Raw genomic sequence first — 22,248 nt, forward strand, 5'->3', positions numbered from 1 at the left:
AGGTGGAAACTTCCTTCGTTTGGTAAACTGTACCTATCCCACACCTATCGTAAGGATCATGGATACTCAACGGGGAACCCAGGATTTGGATTTTTTCCCTCCTCCCAACATTGCATCAGAGGTCCCAGCCCTGTGTAGAAGGGCAGTACAGGTAAGTAAGATTGTCTATGTGACCAGAGCTGATACAAGGGTTCAGCAAGCTGGCTACATGCGGAATACTCAAACACTGTTCATTAGCAACAGCCAAATAGAAAATAAAATAGAAAAAAGATCTCATTCTTTTTATATCCAAATAAAACGACACCAAACCATTATGGGAAAAGGTGATAAAACTTTCCGAGGCATGTGCTGGGACGTTCCCTAGGAAGTGCCTCTTTTCAACGATTTCTCGGTGACAATCCCTGCTGACATGACCAAGGGAGCCGGTGTCTGATACAGAATGAAGACGAAGTCCTTGGTATTTTTTTGGTCATGGAACGGAGAGGTCCTTGACCAAATGGATGCTAAAGCTTCTGAGAACCAAGATGTTCTCTAATGATAAAAAAAAAAAAAAAAAAGGTGATAAAGGCAGCGAGCATAGAGCCACTGAGGACAGCATCCAAGCAGGAAGGCAGGAAATGGAAATAAAGATAAGTGGTAGGGTGGTAACACTGAGTAGCATAAACCTCCAAGTAGCACAGTGTTCTGCAAAAGGGAGAAGACAACTGGTCTGGAAGCAACACTCAAGGGCAGCAAGGCCACTGCCATGCAGACCTGAGACGTTGGGGCAAGAGACAGAAGGCTTATCTGTGAAGTATACTGAAGACGTCCCTGTGTTTACAAGGAACTTATGCACTAAAGAGTGAATAATGGTCACATTTGTATTACTTGTTCCCATTCATCTCACCTTCCCAAATTCCTGCAATCCTCAATATTGGTTCATATATAATCACAGCAGAATGTGAAAAGCTGAATATTTTTATATTTAAAGGTGTCTATGTATGTACACACACACACACACACACACACACACACACACACACACACAGAGCTAATACCTATATAAACAAACACAGAATGAAGAAGGGACATGAGAAGGACATGGGTGGATTGAGGGTTAAAGCAGGATTTTTTAATAGCAGCCATCTTGACATTTGGGGCCAGAGAATTCTTTGTTGGGGGGGCCGTCCTGTGCACTGCAGGATGTTCAGCGGCATCCCTGGCCTCTCTCTACCCACTAGATGCCAGTAGTCATGACAACCAAACACATCTCCAGATAGTGCCAAATACCCCTGGGGATAAAACCGTCCCCTGTTGAGAACCACTGGGCTAAAAGTATGCATAACCAAGGACTGAAGACAGGGCAGAATTCGGATAAACTGAGGAGGCTGAAGGAGGAGGATGCAATCCGGGCAAAACTCTGGTCTCCCATCTGTGGCTCCAGTGACACTCAACTAGGCTTCTCTAAATTGTCATGTAAGCTCAGTGATTTCTAACAGCCACTTTCTACTGTCTGTTTCCCCACTTTCGTTGGCTGCGCAGCCCACGTTAGCAGCAACATTCCTTTCTGACCACTGGAAGTGCTGGTGGTGGGAGAGACAGAGGTATCATATGCCTTCTTGTGAGACTGGACTTCTAGTCTTTTCTCAGCCCCACATTTTCCATTTAAAAATACGGTTCTTAAGGGGCACCTGGGTGGCTCAGTTGGTTAAGTGTCTGACTTCGGCTCAGGTCATGATCTCGTGGTTCATGGGTTCGAGCCTCGCACTGGGCTCTGTGCTGACAGCTTGGAGCCTGGAGTCTGCCTCAGATTCTCTGTCTCCCTCTCTCTGCCTGTACCCCCACTCACGCTCTCTCTTTCAAAAATAAGTAAACGTTAAAAAAATTTGTTTTAAAAAGAAGGTACGCTCCCACTCAAATGTCTTTGAAGACTTAAAATACGTAACCAGCACATATCAGGACCAAGTTCAGTAATCTGCTTCTTGGACATTTACCTCAGAACGAATTATGAACATCACTAAACACCACAAGTTAAACTGGTTTCAAAATTTTGAAAAATACAATTCAACTACAACAAAAAAAGAATTCCATTTAACAAGTGGGAAAAAGACTTAAAATAGACATTTCTCCAAAAAAGATATATGAACGGCCAATAAGCACAGGAAAAGATGCTTCACATCACTACTAATTAAGGAAATGCAACTCAAAACCAGCGAGGTACCTAACTTCACACTCATTGGGAGGGCCATTATAAAAAACAAACAGAAAACAGCAAGTATCAATGAGGATGTGGAGAAATGGGAGGAACCCTTGCGCGCGGCTGGGGAGAGCGTAAGACGGGGCGGCCAGGGTGGACAACGGTTTGGCAATTCCTGGACATATTAGAAACAGAGTTACCACGACACCCAGCAATTCCACCCCTGGGTACGTGCCCCAAAGAACTGACAGCAGGGCCACGAACAGAGATTTGGCCAGCCTTGTTTAGAGCGGCATTACTCACATAAGCCAAGGGGCCGCAGCAAAGCAGGCGTCCACAGATGGATGGAGAGAGAAACAAATGTGCTCTCTACATACAATGGAATATTCTTCAGCCTTAAAAAAAAGGAAGGAAAGTCTGACATGAACTACAACGTGGACGAACCCTGAGGACATTATGCTGGTGAAATAAGCCAGTCACAACAGGACAAACCCTGTATGACTCTATTTGTGCGGGGCCTTGGGTAGTCCGATTCTTAGAGGCAGACAGTCGAATGGTGGTGGCCGGGGGCCGCGGGGAGGGCACCGGGGACTCAGAGTTTCAGCTCCACGAGATGAAGAGAGTTCTAGAGATGGATGCCACCGGGGATTGTATCAATAACATCAATGTATTTAATAACACTTAAATGTGGTCGATGGTAAATTTTATCTTACGTGTATTTTACCTCAATTAAAAATTTTTAAAAATGCAAGAAATGACAGGAAAGGATTAACTGAAGTTAAAGCAGTATTTATTCAATTTTCTTGCACTCGTCTTATCTAAGGCGTAAGTGGTGATTATTCAGCATTATACCAATTCTTTTAAGGCCTCTGTGGTTGGACGTTTGCTCAGAGATAGGTCCCATCTGGTGCAAATCTGAGAGAACTTATTTATTCTGGCGTGGGCTCTTATTCATGAGAGACACATCTTTTTGCCTCACTATCCCTTCATCGAGCTCAATCACTTTCAGTACAGGGCACGTGTGGTTTTGCAGCTGCTCTGACGGTCACCTGGCTCCCTGTGGCCCTGGCCCCTCGAAGTGCGAGCGGGCCTCGGCGGGCCCCTCAGGCTGTGCTTTCGATGATAACTGCGATACCCTGGCCGCCCCCGATGCAAGCTGATCCCACGGCGTATCTTCCACCCCGACGCCTGCAAGAGAAAGCAGTGGCTGAAATCCACCCGAATAAAAAACGAACAGAGTTAATTCGAAAACTAATTAAATAGAATTAATAATGGTCACATCTACATTAATCATTCTCACTCAGCTCATCTCAATCTTTTCCCCAATCCTCAATATCGGTTTACAGTCGCAAGAGGAGAAAGAATTTAGAAAGCGGAATACTTGTACTAAAAGAAAGTGGTAACACAGAAGGGGGAAGCCGAGAGACAGAGACGCTGAGGTGTGCCGGGGGAAAGAAGAGACAGGAGGTGGCAGAGACAGGCGGAGACGGGCTCCTCCTGAGGAGGAGTGAGGAGCCATCAGCCTCTTTGATTTATATGGTTCCGGATTTTTATGGCCCCTTGGAGTGAGTGCAATTAGTGAAGTTTGTCCATGTGAAAAGGCAGGTAATTTAGAAGCATTTCATGCCCCTTTCATAAAAATTAGACTCCTTTGGATCACAATCTGTTCTCATTCCTCAATCTAACAGAACGACCTTGAGAAAGCCACCTAGGAACTTTCCGGTGCACGTCACTCATTTCAATTCAATTACTTATTAAGTGAAATGAGTCCCATTTACCTTAACTTAACAGGAGCCAGAGTGATTTTTTGTTTTTTAGGCCTGACATATTTGGTTTTGTTTGCAACGTTCCTAACAGAAAGAAATGGTCCAAAACACACAGCACGGGAAGGAGGAGCTCTTCTATTAGGACTGAAAGATATCAAACACACAGAAGGCTCCTCCTGGAACCCTGGCAACAGTGAAGGAAACACTTAGCTCAGACCCAAACTAGCAGTTTGCTTCGGTTTCTTAAATGACAGCATCTAGATGGGAACCCTCCCAATATGTTGTCTGGTTTCCTAAATAATTTTATCTCGCTCTTGTAATGGGCACTAGAGTGCGAGCACCATGAGGACGGCGGCCTCGTGAGTGCTGACTGCTGTGTACCAGCACCGGGTAGGGGCAGAGCCAGGAGGGGGCATGTGCTGAGGGGCTACACTGAGCCCATGGCAAACATGAGGAAGCGTGCACATCCCAAGTGCAGAGCCCCTAAAAAGTCAACCGAGTCACCTCTAATCTCAGCCAAAAAGGGTATAACTTGTTCCTGGTGAGAAGCAGTACAGGGGGATAGGAGGAATGAAAAGTGTTGGACTGTTCTGGGGAAACCTAAATCCGTGCATTTTTACCAACGATGGCAAATATAAAATGAAACAATTTCTATCAGATACCTTAATTCGTGAACCAGGTGCGCCATAATTCTTGTTCCAGATCCTCCCAGTGGGTGACCCAAAGCAATGGCTCCACCATTCACGTTGGTTTTACTTGGGTCAAGATCCAAACTCTTCTGAACTGCTAAGTACTGAGGAGCAAAAGCCTCATTCACCTAAAAATAATCAAAACACTGGTAAAAATCCTTACTCATAAGTTGATTTTCGACCGAGAATTGTCCAGTCCTACTGATGGCTAATTTTGCTCTTTTTTTTCTTCTATTTAAACTACCTTGCAAGAATCTTCAACCATTCTTTGTAAAGACATCAGGTTTGAAAATGGGTGTATTTACTAACTTATACTTTAAGTCCACTGCATCCCTCGAAGAAAAGAAATCCTCAGTAATGTTGTAAACATACCTACTAGAGGCAGTGGGAGATGGTCCACAGGTTCTGAAGCCAGAGGGATGGCTCAAATCTTGGCTGAGTGCATGTTCTTTAAGTTCTGGACACTCGAGGCTCCCTCAACAGTAAAATGTGGATGCAGTACAGCCTAAGAGTTATTGTCAAGGTTAAATGAAATTATGGGTATTAAGTGTCTAGTGTAGCACCTGACACATACCAACTATTCAGTAGATGATCGCTGTCAGTATTATCACTGCAGTGCTACTTGCCATACATCCTAGAAGAAACTGACATATGACAAAGGATAAACCTTCAAAGCCAGACACACAGAATGGTTACTATGCTGATACTAGGCAGATTTGAAAAGTATTGTATTTATTACTTAACAAGGTTGGCTATAAGAATTACCTTCCTGGGGCACCTGGGTGGCTCAGTCGGTTAAGTGTCCGACTTCGGCTCAGGTCACGATCTCACAGTTTGTGAGTTCGAGCCCCGCATCAGGCTCTGTGCTGACAGCTCGGAGCCTGGAGCCTACTTCAGATTCTATGTCTCCCCCTCTCTCTACCCCTCCCCTGCTCACGCTCTGTGTCTGTCTCTCAATAATAAATAAATGTTAAAAAAAAATTTAAAAAAAAGAATTACCTTCCTTCAAGTTCATAGCAATATATTTTCAACATGATCGTAGCTAGAAAATTGTGTCAGTAGGAAAACTGTTAAGAGAGGTAACTTTTACAGAGTCGAGATCAAAATCTAGTCGTGTTCTTTCCTACTGTATTTTCTGTTTCCCCAAGATGGTGCTTTGTGTGTCTTTAGATCCTACATTATTTTTCCATTTTATATTAGCATTTTATATCGGCATGATCATCAAAAGTCCCAAAGACAATCATATCAAGATGTTGAGCGCTATGTCCTTGAGTACATATACATCTATAAATGATTATGAACAGATTTAAAGAGCTGACAAATTTAAACAGAGTTTTTAAGTGTGAAATCTAGTAAAAAATTTAATGACATTATTTGCTAATACAAATATGGGAATTAATTAGCCCCCTTGAGGCTCTAATAATGGAAGAAGAGATTTAAGGATAAGCCATTTGTCTAAAACCATGGTTTCCTGGATGAGAGATTACCACAGAGGAGATCACATGTGTGCCCAGAGAACGCCCCTTCTCTACCAATTTAAATAGAGACGTTTCCTTTGTCGTATTTGTTATCTTTCAATGTCAAGGAGCATATGTTTAATTACCTAAAATTTTCAAATACTCCCCAAATGTAAAATGTATTTAATCCAGCCTTAAGTATTTTCTTTTCTACTCCTACTTTTTTTTTTTTTTTAATTTTTTTTTTTTCAACGTTTTTTATTTATTTTTGGGACAGAGAGAGACAGAGCATGAACGGGGGAGGGGCAGAGAGTGAGGGAGACACAGAATCGGAAACAGGCTCCAGGCTCCGAGCCATCAGCCCAGAGCCTGACGCGGGGCTCGAACTCACGGACCGCGAGATTGTGACCTGGCTGAAGTCGGACGCTTAACCGACTGCGCCACCCAGGAGCCCCTACTCCTACTTTTAATTATTCTACACATTTAAGATGCCTTTGTTCTAACCTAGTATTAAAAAAAAAAAAAAAAAAAAACCCACCATACCAATAAACTTAAGTTTTCTATGCGAAAAATTATGACATCCCAAATCTAGCTGCAACTATGGTGTAAAAGCCAAAGATAAGTTTGGGGAAGGGGGGAGTTTTAACTTGGGGAGAGGGCCAGAAACTTCTAGATTTGGCATCAGATACAGTTTTCTATTATGTCAATTCTTTTGCTTGTATTTTTTTCATTTTCATCCATAAAAGAAGGTTAAAGTTGTTTATTTGTCACCCACCTTATATCATATTCAATTGAATTCAACAAGCACATTAATAGTCTAAAATGCAATAGTCTTATAAGGGTCAAAGAAGTTTCCAGGAATTCATATTTTAGTAGAAAAAAATCAGGCTGTTTTAATTATTCAAATATACATAAAGCATTTTAATCAGGTAGACAAAAGTACCAACCCAGGCATGTAATGAAAAGTAATACGTATTTAGATGCACATCATTTGGAAAGGCAATAGCACTAAAACGAAAGAGCTAAAAAATACCAAATAAAGCCATTAATGCTGTAGAAGTTGGTGGTTTACTCATATAAAAAAGCATCACACTTACCTCTACCAAATCCATGTCCTTAAGACTCCGTCCTGTTTTCTTCAGTGCCCCATTGATAGCAGGGACAGGACCTATATAAGCACAAAAATCAATTTCATCTTATATTTAGTTAAGTATCAAATTTCTCCTTCTTTACTAAACAGGTAAGGAAGGAAGAAATAATGCGACAGTTATTAGTAGCCACAGTTCTTACTACCTTGATAGCACATTATTCAATGATGTGACAATAAAAAAAACAGAAAAAAGAACCCAAGGGAAAAGCTGGTTATGCAGTCCAATTGTAGATGGGAGGCTCACGTGAGGCGTTCTACCATAAACAGCTTTAAGGGTTCGGACAGCCAAAGGAGTTCTATCTGGGGTTCCGCAGTCATTTACAGACCACGCTTCATACCAAATGGCCAGGCAGACCGAGCGCTCTCCTGCATACAAATCACATGCATTCCTGGTACCGAAGAGTCTATGGCTACTCTGAACTTGCAGGCCATCTGGGCAAAAGGCAAGAAGCAGCAGTAGCATCTCCACGTGGGCACAGCAAGACAGGAAGCCACGAGGCACTTGAGGGAAAAGATCTCTGAAGCAAAGAGGTGTTTATAATGCCAACAGTAGGCAGAGAATTTAAACAAAACAAAACCCCCTCTGCAGATGCAAAATCTACCCAGTAAGACTTCTGAAACTTTAGCTCCCAGATTACTGATGATCACCCATGGCTGTTTAATGCTGCTCATAATTTTTAGGTATATTGACATTTTTCCCATAAGGTAAAAAATCTGGCTAAAGAAGATTATCTACTTCTTTATCTGTTCATAAATAATGAAATTGCCATATTATCTATCTATCTATCTATCTATCTATCTATCTATCTATCTGGTATGTTCTGCTGAATTCAAGTAGTCAAATATCCCGCAACAAGTTTCATAAATATACCTAAGGTAAATGAGAAATCAGTCTGTATGAGAAGCATAATGCAATCTAAATATAATGTAACTTGTTTTGTCACCTAGTTAAAATGTTCTTTGGACAACAGTATGCTTATTGGTTGAGGGCACCCAGTTAGCGCTTTTCAATTTGAAGAACCAGTTTTGCGCGTTAGCACAGAACCTAGTTCCAGATTCTCTTTGTATCTCTAAGGCCCCAAAGCAGGATGGACAGTCAACAGGAAAGCATGTTTTCCAGCATGGTCAGGGATGAAGCATCCTGTGAAAGACACTCAGAACTAAAAGCTGAGGATGTGACACCCACCATCCCACATACTTCCTTGCCTTCATATCCATATTAGGCATGACACGGTATGTTGTTCACTTAGAATCCTTACACTATCCTGGGCCGCAACTTGAGTTTTAAAGGATGTTCCCATAACACTGTTATTTACCAGGACTCAGGAAGTTATAGTATTCTCGTTGGGAAAAGGAGATCTCATTTCTAGGCCTACCACTAAATAGCTATGTGACCTTGGGTACCTTTTTTGGGCTACAAGCTTCTCATCAGAAGTGCTCTGAATTGGTTTTTAACATTTTTCTTTTTAACCATTGGAATCCTTCCTACAAATAAAGCCCAATAAAAGATAAAGCCAGAGCTGCTACAGCTAAGAGGTTCCAAGCTTCACCCACTATTGCCATCACTGGCGAGTTCCAGGGAGCACTGTCTTTCCATATGTGTCCTTCCTTGGAGCCATTACTGTTCTTTCTCGGTCCGGCTTTTCCCCCTTTTTCTGGGTCAGTAGCTACTCTACAGTGCTAAGGATTGCTTGATGTTGGAGAACTGTCTAACTGAGGAAACTATTCTTAGAAACTGGATTGATGAGTCAGTCCCCACCACTCAATAACGGCTCTCCCTGGCTTATTCATCCGGTGCCATTTCATGTAGTTAACTTGTTTAATCCCATATGACAACCAATAGACAGCTGTTTAGGTGAAGGGACATTTGACACTGTGGGGCATTTGGTATATATGGATCTGTTCAAGCCCTGAAGGGGGAAAAAAATCAAGCTTTCCACAGTGGTATTTGTTTTACTACAGGGCCAACATTCAGACCCTGGAAGAGAACGAAGGAAAATTACATTTTTTTTTTTTTTTTTTGCTGACTATATTAATGTAACAGAACCTAGTAAAAATTGAGGTTAAACTGAAAAAGAACTACAAAATAACTACTTATCTATATCAGATAGATTTGATTGATCATCAAAGCCACCTAGGTACACTTAAAAAAAAAAAAAAAGCCATACTCCCAGGCTCCACCCTGGAAGTACTGAAACAAAATCTTTCGAGGTGGGATTACAGGCAGATTTTGATGATCACTTGGGGTTGGGAACTACTGTTCTAGACACTGAAATGATAAATGCCATACCAATACACAAATGTTTAATTTTTTAAGCTACCTTCCATCTCTAAAACAAAAGCTGATGTTTGTTGATAGCGAGTAGCTGAAAGCTAATAAGCTTTTAAACCTGTAACATAGAAAAAATGGACTTTTTTTTAAAGTTTATTTATTTGAGAGAGAGAGGGAGCGCAAGCAGGGGAGGGGCAGAGAGAATCCCAAGCAACCTCTGCGCTGTGAGCATAGAGCCCGATGTGGGGCTCAAACTCATGAAACTGTGAGATCAAGACCTGAGCCGAAAGAGAGTCAGAAGCCTAACCGACTGAGCCGCCCAGGTGCCCCCCGCCCCCGCAAATGGACTTTTAACAGATGTTTACACAGCTTAAAGTTTAGTTAAAGTAATCTGAAGCACAGTGAAAGCCGACAAAGTATGGACATGCCAGCTTTCTTTTTTAGGAATTCTGTAGAGAGAAATCTCCGAAGGACATGGCAGCGAACATGGTTGGGTATTAACTCAGTCCCAATCAGCATACTGGAATTACTCAGGTAGAAGCTTGAGGTTCACACTGAAGGACCTCTGGGAATGCAGGTCACAACAGGTCAACCCCCTTCTAGCGTGGGACCTACTTCAAAAATTGATTAGTTGAAGAAGGCCTAATTAAGCTCATAGCAAAATCTCTGGGCCTATCAAGAATCTGAACATAGCCCTGGCATAGGCTTTTCTTTGGGGTATGAGGGTACAGGTGGGACACATCAAAGCCTCTGGGCATGAATGTTTTTGTAAGTGAGGCCCCTCATTAGTTCCGAGGATGACAGGAACTACTACAGTCAGCATCAGCTGCGGTTCCTGGAGTGTATCCAGCGAAAAGCTTTTCGTTCCCCTAATTCGTATTTTTCAAGCCAAGAAAGAGTATACAGTTGGCTCTTTAACAACATAAGTTTGAACTGTGTGGATCCACTCAGATTTTTTTGATAAACATAGTAGAGTATTAAAATGCATTTTGTCAATAACATTTCCTTTTCTCTAGTTTATCGTAAGACTACAGTATTTACTACATATAAAATATGTGTTAACAGTTTATGTTATTGGTAAGGCTTCTGGGCAACAGTAGGCTATTGTAGTTAAGTTTTGGGGGAATCGAAAGTTATACTTGGATTTTGGCTACATGACGGCTGGCGCCCCTAACCCCCACGTTGTTCAAGGGTCAACTGTACACGTTTGTAGGGGTTCTGCTAATCTTTGCCAAGTGAGATACACTGTAATTCTTCATTTTCCTATTAAGGCCCAGCTGAGCCGGGTGGGCATGACTTTGACTTCCTGAGACAACACGGTGAGAAGAGCACTTGAATTAGAGAGGGCTGGTTCTCATCCTGGCTCCATCACTTACTGGTCTGGAACTTTACAAGACAACCTCCCTAAGTTTCAATTTTCTCATTCATAAAGGGGTTGTGGGAAGAAGAAATGAGATATACTAGTGACCACATGCAGAACAGCCAGCATTCAGGAATCTCTGTTTCACCCCAGGATCTCTCCCCCATCGCGTGTTCTCTCATCTTGTCCCCACCTTGTAATTCTTATCTGTTCTATTCTGGGTGTTAGTTTTAAAGATCTCAAATGGCAATGGAATACTACTTGGCAATGAGAAAGAATGAAATATGGCCTTTTGTAGCAACGTGGATGGAACTGGAGAGTGTTATACTAAGTGAAATAAGTCATACAGAGAAAGAGAGATACCATATGTTTTCACTCTTATGTGGATCCTGAGAAACTTAACAGAAACCCATGGGGGAGGGGAAGGGGGAAAAAAGTTACAGAGAGGGAAGGAGGCAAACCATAAGAGACTCTTAAAAACTGAGAATAAACTGAGGGTTGGTGGGGGGTGGGAGGGAGGGGAAAGTGGGTGATGGGCATTGAGGTGTTGTCTGGAAACCAATTTGACAATGAATTTCATATTAATAAATAAATAAATAAATAAATAAATAAATAAATAAATATCTCAAATGGACAGTAAGACATGATTAACCGCCCACAAGAGTCTGTACAGTCTTGGTTTTCCTACTGTGCCTGGCACCGTTTTTCATGAAGATTAGTTGTTTAAATGACTGATTACCAATCTCCTTTTCTCCACAAGTAACCTTGATTTGGCTACTGTTTAAGGTATCTGAATGCCAGAGAAGAGTTAACTCTGGAGACATAACAGACCGGTCTGTTTCACTGCAAACTTACCAATACCCATGATAGAGGGATCACATCCAGACGCAAAATAGCCCACAATTCTCGCAAGTGGTGTGAAGTTATGTTTTTTAACGGCATCTTCACTAGCTATGATAACAGCTCCAGCACCATCGGATATCCCCTTGGAAACAAAAACAGAAGGCTAATTAGAGGGCAAGAGGATCCAGTTAATTATGATCTGAACTAACGGGGTAACGTTAGGATTACGGTAATACAGAGGAAGCAGCGCCACAATTTGGGGGATAGCAAGTAGTGCCCACAGTGCTCGGGTGGGCCGGAGACTGACTCAGGCACAGAATGCCACTTTCACCGACGGAAAACAGGAAACGGTGGCAAGAGGAGCTTATATCCAGATGTGGGGAGAGGTAAGAAATCTGATGAGTTGTATGCATCAGGGAAAAAACAAAACAAAACATGAACACAAATGATAAACCAGGTGGATTTCCTTCCAGATTCCTCAGATAATAGTCTGAAAGAACCAAGAAATTGGAAGAGTATTATATGAGAGCACCTAGTTAAAATATTTTGGTTTGGACTATGAAAACCCCAATCAGCAGAATATGAACACTACTAATTTTTTTTTTCAAATTTTTAAAGTTTATTTATTTTGAGAGAGCTAGTGGGGGGAGGGTTGGGGGGGGAAGGGAGAGGGAGAGGGAGGGAGAGGGAGGGAGGGAGGGAGAGAGAGAGAGAGAGAGAGAGAGAGAATCCCAAGAAGGCTCCTCGCTGACAGCACAGAGACTGACGTGGGGCTTGAACTCACAAACTGTGAGATCATGACCTGAGCCGAAACCATGAGTCGGATGATTAACCGACTGAGCCACCCAGGTGCCCCTGTGAACACTACTAATTTAAGCTAAATTACTAAAGACTAGTATGAAAAGTATCTAAAAGACACCTCACGATTACTCTGCACTGAATACAATAAGAGTTCGAGAGTTCAAGGTACGTGCCACCTACCGACGCATTCCCTGCGGTAACGGTTCCTTCCTTCTTGAATACTGGAGGCAGTTTATTTAACTGCTCCAGGGTTGTTTGGGGCCGAGCGTGCTCATCCACCTGCATCATCTGTTTCCCCTTCTTAGTCTTCACCTCAATTGGTACCATCTCATTATTAAAGTAGCCAGCATCATTAGCTGAAATAGGAGACCATCATAAGAATGGGAAAAAAAGATGATATAAGAAATGAAATCAAACACATCCTTCAATGTACCTTCTGGTCTCCCCTTTCTTCACAGCCCTACTTTAAAATAAGCCTTTACTACATGTACAACTGACCTTGCCTGTTGGAGGATTTAATGTACTGCCATGAACCTATACAAATGCATTCTGCATCTTTTTTACCTTATAATTTTTGACCTTTTTCACTACAATTTTTTTTACAAGGTACTGCTAGATTATTAGCAGTCCTAGTCTGTTAGCTACAGGTATAATAGCACTAAGTAAATTTAAGTCTTATTTAAACTTCTCTGAGTTGAGAAGTAATTTAAAAGGTACCAAGTTGTACAACAATAATTATTGTACACTTAAAAATACACAAGAGGGTAGATCTTACGTTAAGTGTTTAGCACAGGAAGAAAAAAGAAGTGGTCTCTAAAAGAAGTGAGCCAAGAAACCCGGAACTGAAATGTAGTGACAAGCAACCTGAAGAAACGATTTGAGCTATTACTGACACAGGTCCAAGTGTAACAGCTTACCTACTTCCATCTCCACTCACTCGAACGGACTACAGTAATCTGACGCTTCAGAAACAAGGATAAGCAGGGAGTGATACCACCTTAAGTGTGAAATCACTTTATAGCAGGCTAAAACACTTCCCATATTTGGATTTCACTACTCTATTAGGGAAAAAAGGGAAGGCAAACATTTTTTATCTCCATTGTACAGACGCTCAGTGAGTACATGACTGAGGTCAGATAACTTCTATGTGGCCAAGGCAGAGAGAGAACTGATGACTCTTGACCTCTGGACCAACACCTTCGCACTTTAAACGTGTCACCGAAAAACACAGAATGAATTGGCTGGCGTCAGCTCCAGCCCACTCCTCCCGCTGAAATGCTAAGATGGACTTCATGCTCACTATTCTAAGTATGTGACATCTCTAAGTAAGAGTTTCTGCTCGTCTGTAACAGTTTATTTCAAAAACTTTTTTCAGGAGACCTTCAAACTTCTTCAACTCACCATCCTTATGAAACACTGCTGGCGGGGTACCCACTTCGGGCTGGCCTGGCAGCAGCGTGGAATGTTATACCAAGGACGCTGTAGCTCTGGCTGTGGGGTAGTGTGCTGTGTCTTCCAGTTGGGTGCAGTGATGCTCAGTTAGGAACGGGAGGAGGAAGGCACAAAAGGATACCCAGTGGGTCCTTTCCAAACATTATCGTCCCCTCCCTGTGAGGAGGATATGCCTCACAGAGGAAAACATCCTCTGTCCCGGCAGCCCCTGTGACCCTTCATCTCTCACAGTGTATCAGAGCCCTCAGCGTTCTACTAACAACAGAACCAGTTCAGGACAAAATGCGAGCATCTAGATAAGGTCAGTTAACAAGGCCACTTTTAAGTAGCATTACTGTGTTGCAAAAGAGAAATTTCTGGTTAATTTTGCAATCATTAATAGAATACCTGACCATCTAAAAACAAAAGCATGAAGGAAAAATGTGATTTTCAAGAGGTGTAATTAAAAAACCGTTTTTTAATGTCTCTCATTTTTGAGAGACAGAGAGAGTCAGAGTATGAGTGGGGGAGGGGCAGAGAGAGAGGGAGACAGAACCCAAAGCAGGCTCCAGGCTCAGAGCTGTCAGCACAGAGCCTGACGCAGGGCTCGAACTCACGGTCCACGAGATCATGACCTGAGTCAAAGTCGGACGCTTTACCAACTGAGCCGCCCAGGCGCCCATCTAAAGGTGTAATTTAAAACAAATATTATATGACCATTATCATCTGAAAGGAAAAAAATCTCTTCTATTTTTTTTTTTTACATTGACGTACAACTAACATGTAACGTTATATTAGTTTCAGGTGTACAACAGAATGACTCAACGTTCATATGTACAGTGTGGCAAAACGATCACCATGATAAGTCTAGTTAACATCTGTCCCCATACATAGCTACAACAACTTTTTCTTGTGATGACAACTTTTAAGATCTACTCTCTTAGCAACTTCAAATACGCAATACAGTATCGTTAACTATGGTCACGATGCTGCACATTACATACCCACGACTTATTTGACAACCTTTATTTTATGGCTTCTTTTATTTTATAACCTTTGATGCACTTTACCCATTTCACCCACACCCATAGTTTTGTATAGATATTTATAGTATCCAGTTTCACTGACCAGCTTTCCACCTCTGCTGGGACTGCAGGGCGTATTTGTCACAGTCTTCTCTGCTTATGTTGTATTTCACAGCAAGATTCTCTGCAGTAATTGCCATGGGGAGTTGGACATGCTGATCTGTTAATCCTGACCACAGAATATCTTCCAGCTATTAAAAAGACATGCATAATAAAATGATTTGTTAAAGCATATCTTTTGAAAGTAATATGCTATAATGTCTTTACATTTAAATAATTAATAAGAGGAAAGTAAAATTACATTTCCTGACAGCATTTACTCCTATACATATTTGGTTCTGTGACATTTTAAAAAACACCCAATGTCATTATAAAATGCACACATTTCCCCCTCTCTCTAAACGTGGGGCACTAAAGAGAGGCAACGGTGCTAAATGTACAGGGAGAGAACACGGGAAGTCAACCTACAAGCAAAAATTACACCCTCAGGGCCACATTTGGAAGAAACCTAACACTGAGTTCTCATGCAATGTTGCCCTGTAGCCACCTTTGTGAAGCACGATTCTGAGCTCTGTAGATGAGCCTGCACGTGTCTGTGCCCTTTTCAACCCGTGCCTTCGATGACAGGGACAGCTTGTTCTATCAGTCACTGTGAAGTTGAAGAGACCTGCGACACGTAGGTTCTTGAGGAACAGAAAAAGTCGTTACTTATTATCCAGTTAGTTGGTCTTCTGTTCCTTCTAGACGGCCTCAGCGCCTTTGAGTCACCGACCTTTCTGAAGGCTGTCTCAAACATACTTCGTCTAAAATACTATCTCCTATTTCCTAAGTCTTATCCCTTCCAACTTTCAAAAAGACCAGGTGAGGAACTGGCCTGAAGAGTGTAAATCTGTCATTACTGTTGGAAAATGCTAACAATATAGAATGTCACATGGGAGGGACAGCACACGATCATTCCTTATCAGCACTGTCATTCCCACGCCGTAGCTCTCAAAGATGTGAAGATCAGTTTTTGTCTGATTTAGGACAATATAATCTGTATTCAAAGAGAATGTTTAAAAAAAAACAACAACAAAGAGAATGTTTTCTGTGATGAAGAAGTATCTATTCATTGGAGATTGCTTCAGAAATAAAACTTCCATAAATCACAGTAAAGATTTAATTACTGGGTTTCCCAATTATTCACGAGAAATTAATCAATTCAAGCTCTGCCTATCTTTTTGATCTGCCTCTTTCCTTCCTCCATTCTCCAAGTATTAATTCCACTACCAGAGGTGTGCGGAGATAAAGTCTATGTGGGTTTTTTTTTTTTTTTTTTTTTTAATGTGGGTTAAAATGTCAAAACTAAAAACCAAACTGGGCTTTTGAAATAGTTTACAAATTTCAAATCATTCGTATCTTGTCAATTCCCTATTAAGGAAATTGGTTTCAAAATTTGTTTTCTCTCTCCCAACATGGTGTTATTAAAATTATTAGCATAATGGCATGACAAACAATTTTTAAACACTTTAATGGTTCCAACCTTGAGATCTGATCCCAACTTGGTTCCAAAACGCGCGTTTCTGACACAGTAGGGAGCCTGGCTCATGCTTTCAGTTCCTCCGCACAAGACAACTTCAGCATCCTTCACACAAATTTCCTATTTGAAAACAAATGAGCAACAAACAAAACTTTATATTGTGGCAGGAGTATGTATCAAGCAGTAAACTCCCAGTAAATCTAATGAGTTATGAATCCCAGTGTACCGTGCCTCAAAAGGAAATACTTGTAAAGTAACTTGTAAGGCAAATGCTACAGCACTTATTCCCAAGACACAAGGGGAGGAAAAATTAACAGAGTTCAACTGTTTGTGCACAAGTGACAAATTCTACCTCTGTTTTGGCAAGGAATGGTAATTCTGAACCCAATATAAATCTTGAAAATCAGCAGAGATATTAATGCCTGGCATAGCACAGATTGTAAGCCAATGATAAAGAACAAATCCTTTAAAAAGACAAATGTAGGGGCGCCGGGTGGCTCATTCGGTAAGTGTCCGACTTCAGCTCAGGTCATGATCTCACACTTCGTGGGTTCGAGCCCTGCATCAGGCTCTGTGCTGACAGCTCAGAGCCTGGAGCCTGCTTCCGATTCTGTCTCTCCCTCTCTCTCTGCCCCTCCCCCACTCATGCTCTGTCTCTGTCTCAAAAATAAACAAACATTAAAAAAAATTATTTTAAGACAGAAGTAGAATTTATCCTTATATTAATGGAGGAGTCTGAAGCAGACCACAGATTTACAAGGAACAGGTTAACTGAGGGGCTCATAAAAAGAAACCCATTTCATTCTTCTAGCTTTCCACTATTTGCATTTCTTAGAAAAGAAGCAAATAACAAGCTTCCATAGAGCCCAGTTTTCACAGTGACTGCTAGGAAAATCGGGATCACTGGTTCAGCTATATCATTATAGAAATAAATTAACTTGAAAACAATTTATTCATTACAATATGTCTTTCATTCTGTAAAAATATGAAGACATGGGCAAATAAAATTGCATTTCACTATATCCCTTTTCCCTTGTGCTCAAAGGAACAAATGTATTTGCCCAACTATCCCTTAAAAAGGAATGCATTTATTTTCTTTTTTTAATTTAAATTTTAGTTAGTTAACATACGGTGCAATATTGGCTTCAGGAGAATTCAGTGATTCATCACTAACATTCAACACCCAGTGCTCATCACAAGTGCCCTCCTTAGTAGCCATCACCCATCTAGCCCATCCCCCACCCACCTCCCTCCATCAACCCTCAGTTTGTTCTCTATCATTTACAGTCTCTTGTGGTTTGTTTCCCTCTCTCCTCCCAACTCCCCTCCACCACTTTCCATATGTTTATCTGTTTTGTTTCCTAAATTTCACACGAGTGAAATCATACAGTATTTGTCTTTCTCTGATTGACATATTACACTTAACATAATACATTCTAGCTCCATCCATGTCATTGCAAACGGCAAGATTTCATTCTTTCTGATGGCCGAGTAATATATATATACACCACATCTTCTTTATCCATTCATCAGTGGATGGACATTTGGGTTCTCTCCATTGTTTGCCTATTGATAAACATTGGAGTGCATGTACCCCTTTGAATCTGTATTTTTGTATGCTTTAGGCAAATAATAGTGCAATTGCTAGATCATCGGGTAGTTCCATTTTTAGTTTTTTGAGGAACCTCCATACTGTTCTCCAGAGTGGCTACGCCAGTTTGCATTCCTACTGTCAGTGCAAGAGGGTTCCCCTTTCTCTACGTCCTCACCGACATCTGTCGTTTCTTGTGTTGTTATTTTTAGCCATTCTGACAGATGTGAGATGGTATCTCCTCATGGTTTGGATTTGTACTTCCCTGATGATGAGTGATGTTGAGCATCTTTTCATGTGTCTATTAGCCATCTGGATATCTTCTTTGGAAAAGTGTCTATTCATGTCTTCTGCCAATTTTTTTCTTTTTTAAGTTTATTTGCTTGGGGGGGGGGGTTGGGGGAGGGGCAGAGAGAGAGAAAGAGAGAGAGAGAATCCTAAACAGGCTCCACACAGCCAGTGCACAGCCCAACTCAGGGCTCAATCCCATGAACTGTGAGATCATGACCCGAGCCAGATGCCTAACCAACTGAGCCGCCCAAGCATCCCCCGCCCATTTCTTACCAGGGTTATTTATTTTCTGGGTGTTGAGTTTGACAAGTGCTTCATAGATTTTGGATACTAAACTTTTATCAGATGTCGTTTGCAAGTATCTTCTCCCATTCCATATGCTGCCTTTTAGTTTTTGTTGCTTCCTTTGCTGTGCAGAGCTTTTTAGCTTGATGAAGTCCCAATAGTTCACATTTGCTTTTGTTTCCTTTGCCTTCAGTGATACATCTAGTAAGAAGCTGCTCCAGCCAAGTTCTAAGAGGTTATGGCCTATGTTCTCCTCTAGGATTTTGATAGTTTCTTGTCTCGCATTTAGGTCTTTCATCCGTTTTGAATTTATTTTTGTATGTGGTGTAAGCAAATGGTCCAGTTTTACCAACAACACCATTTGTTGAAGAGACTGTCTTTTTTTCCATTGGATATTCTTTCCTTTTTTGGTTTAGATTAGTTGACCATATAGCTGTGGGCCATTTCTGGGTCTTCTATTCCGTTCCATTGATCTTTGTATCTGTTTTTGTGCCAATACCATTATAGTTTTGTAATATAGCTTGAAATCTGGAATTGTGATATCTCCAGTTTTGTTTTTCTTTTTCAGGATTGCTTTTGCTATTCAGCATCTTTTGTGGTTCCATACAAATTTTAGGATGTTTTTTTCCAGCTCTGCAAAAAATGCTGGTGGTATTTTGAATAGGGATTGCATAAATGTATAGACTGCTTTGGGTAGTATGGACACTTTAACAATGTTTATTCTTCCAATCCATGAGCATGGGATGCTTTTCCATTTCTTTGTGTGCTCTTCAGTTTCTTGCATAGTGTTCTATAGTTTTCAGACCTTTTACCTCTTTAGTTAGGTTTATCCCTCGGTAGCTTATTGTTTTTGGTGCAACTGCAAATGGGATCAATTCCATGGTTTCTTTGTCTGCTGTTATTGGTGTATAGAAATGCAACAGATTTCTGTACATTGATTTTATATCCTGTGATTTTGCCAAATTCATGTATTAGTTCTAGCAATCTTTTGCTGGAGTCTTTTGGGTGTTCTACATAGAGTATCATGTCATCTGCAAACAGTGAAAGTTTGACTTCTTCCTTGATGATTTGTATGCCCTTTATTTCTTTTTGTTGTCTGATTGCTGAGGGTAAGACTTCCAGTACTATATTAAATAGTGATGGTGAGAGCAGATATCCTTGTCTTGCTCCTGACTATAGGGGAAAGGCTCGTTGCATTTCCCCATTGAGGATATTAGCTGTGGGTCTTTTGGATATGGCCTTTATGATGTTGAGGTATGTTCCATTTATCCCTACTTTGTTGAGGGCTGTTATCAAGATGGATGCTGTATTTGGTCAAATGCTTTTTCTAAATCTATTGACAGGATGATACGATTCTTATCCTTTCTTTTATTAATGTGGTATACCACATTAATTTGTGAATATTGAACCAGCACTGCAGCCCAGGAATAAATCCCACTTGATCATGGTGAATAATTCTTTTAATGTACTATTGATTTTGGTTTGCTAATATCTTCTTGAGAATTTGTGCATCCATGTTCATTTGGGATATTGGCCTATCTATCTCCTTTCTAGTGGGGTCTTTGGAATCAAGGTAATGCTGGCTTTGTAGAATGAGTTTGGAAGTTTTCCTTCTATTTCTACTTTTTGGAGCAGTTTGAGAAGAACAGGTATTGACCCTTCTTTAAGTGTCTGGTGGAATCCCCTTGGGAAGCCATCTGGCCCAGGACTTTTGTTTGTTGGAAAATTTTTGAGCACTGATTCAATTTCTTTATTGGTTATGGGTGTATTCAAATTTTCTATTTCTTCCTATTTCAGTTTTGGAGGTTTGTGAGCTTCTAGGAATTTGTCCATTTCTTCTAGATTGCTTCCATTTCCTCCAGTCTGTTGGCATATAACTTTTCATACTATTCTCTTACAATGGTTTATATTTCTGTGGTGTTTGTTGGTTGTGACCTTTCCACTTTCATTTGTGATTTTATCTATTTGGGTCCTTTCTCTTTTCTTTTTTATAAGTCTGGTTAGGGACTTATCAATTTTGTTAATTCTTTCAAAGAACCAGCTCCCGGTTTCACTGATCTGTTCTACTGTATTTTTTGTTTGTTTGTTCCTATATTGCTTATTTCTGTTCTAATCTTTATTATTTTCCTTCGCCCTTTAGGCTTTATTTGCTGTTTCTTTTCTTAATTTGAGAAAATTTTTAAAAAATATTTATTTATTTTTTAGAGAGAGTGTGAGTGGGAAAGGGGCAGACAGGGAGAAATAGAACCTGAAGCAGGCTCCACATTGTGAGCTGTCAGCACAGAGCCTAATGCGAGGCCTGAATCCACAAACGGTGAGATCACGACCTGAGCCGAGGTCAGACACTCAACTAACTGAGTCACCCAGGCACCCTTTGCTATCCCTTTTCTAGCTCGTTTAGGTGTAAGGTTAGGTTGTGTATTTGGGACCTTTCTTCCTTCTTGAAAAAGGCCCGAATTCCAATAAACTTGCCTCTTAGAACTGCCTTTTTGCATCCCAAAGGTTTTGGGCCGTTGTGTTTTCATTTTCATTTGCCTCCATGTATTTTTAAATTTCTTCAATTTTCTGCTTAACCCATTCATGCTTTAGTAGGATGTTCTTTAGGGCTTTCCAAATTTTTTCTTGTGGTTGACTTCAAGTTTCATAGCGTTGGGATCCGAAAATATGCATGGTTGTTAAGGGCTGATTTGTGACCCAGTATGTGATCTATTCTGAAAAATGTTCCATGTGCACTTGAGAAGAATGTGAATTTTGCTGCTTTAGGATGAAAAGTTCTGAATATATCTTTTAAGTCCATCTGGTCCAGTGTGTCATTCAAAGCCATTGTTTGCTGGTTGATTTTCTGCTTAGATGATCTGTCTATCGTTGTAAGTAGGGTGTTAAAGTCCCCTATTGTTATGGTATTATTATCAATGAGTTTCTTTGTGTTTGTTATTAATTGACTTATACATTTGGATGCCCCCAAGTTGAAGGCATAAATATTTACAATTGTTAGATCTTCTTGAGGGATAGACCCCTTAATTATGATATAATGCCCTTCTTCATCTCTTATTATAGTCTTTGTTTTAAAATTTAGTTTGTCTTTGGGGCACGTGGGTGGCTCAGTCAGTTAAGTGTCCAACTTCAGCTCAGGTCATGATCTCATGGTTTGTAAGTGCAAGTCCTGTGTGAGTTCCTCTGTCCCCCTCTCTTTCTGTCTCTCCCTCGCTCATGCTTTCTCTCAAAAATAATCATTTGTAAATGAATGGAGTGAATGAATAAGTAAGACCTAGTTTGTCTGATGTAAGTATGGCTACTCTGGCTTTCTTTTGATCTCCATTAGCATAATAGTTTGTTCTCTATCCCCTCACTTTCAATCTGCTGGTGTCTTTAGGTCTAAAATGAGTCTACTGTAGGCAGCATATAGATGGATCTTTTTTTTTTTAATCCATTCTGATACCCTGTATCTTTTGATTAGCGCATTTAGTCCATTTATATTCAGAGTGATTATTGAAAGATATGTATTTAGTGTCATTGTATTACCTGTAGAGTT

The 22,248-nt window shown here is 40.8% G+C and overlaps 1 protein-coding gene across 3 annotated transcripts in view; it reads right to left on the reverse strand.

Moving 5' to 3' along the window:
* Positions 1–2,949: 2,949 nt before the first annotated feature.
* ACAA2 (acetyl-CoA acyltransferase 2) overlaps positions 2,950–22,248 on the reverse strand; it is a 34,175-nt gene continuing 14,876 nt past the window's right edge. For 2 of the 3 annotated variants that reach the window (XM_042961998.1, XM_007080533.3), the window contains 7 exons: positions 16,553–16,669; positions 15,074–15,221; positions 12,695–12,870; positions 11,726–11,855; positions 7,186–7,256; positions 4,605–4,759; positions 2,950–3,364 (listed from right to left, as the gene is read on the reverse strand). In XM_042961998.1, coding sequence (XP_042817932.1) covers positions 3,280–3,364; positions 4,605–4,759; positions 7,186–7,256; positions 11,726–11,855; positions 12,695–12,870; positions 15,074–15,221; positions 16,553–16,669 — 882 coding nt within the window. In that variant the 3' untranslated portion in view covers positions 2,950–3,279. Of the gene's footprint in view, positions 3,365–4,604; positions 4,760–5,003; positions 5,137–7,185; positions 7,257–11,725; positions 11,856–12,694; positions 12,871–15,073; positions 15,222–16,552; positions 16,670–22,248 lie in introns of those variants that run through there. The other variant, XR_006209846.1, reaches the window with a different exon arrangement.

This window comes from Panthera tigris, chromosome D3 (genome assembly GCF_018350195.1).
Source record: "Panthera tigris isolate Pti1 chromosome D3, P.tigris_Pti1_mat1.1, whole genome shotgun sequence".
NCBI lineage: Eukaryota > Metazoa > Chordata > Mammalia > Carnivora > Felidae > Panthera > Panthera tigris.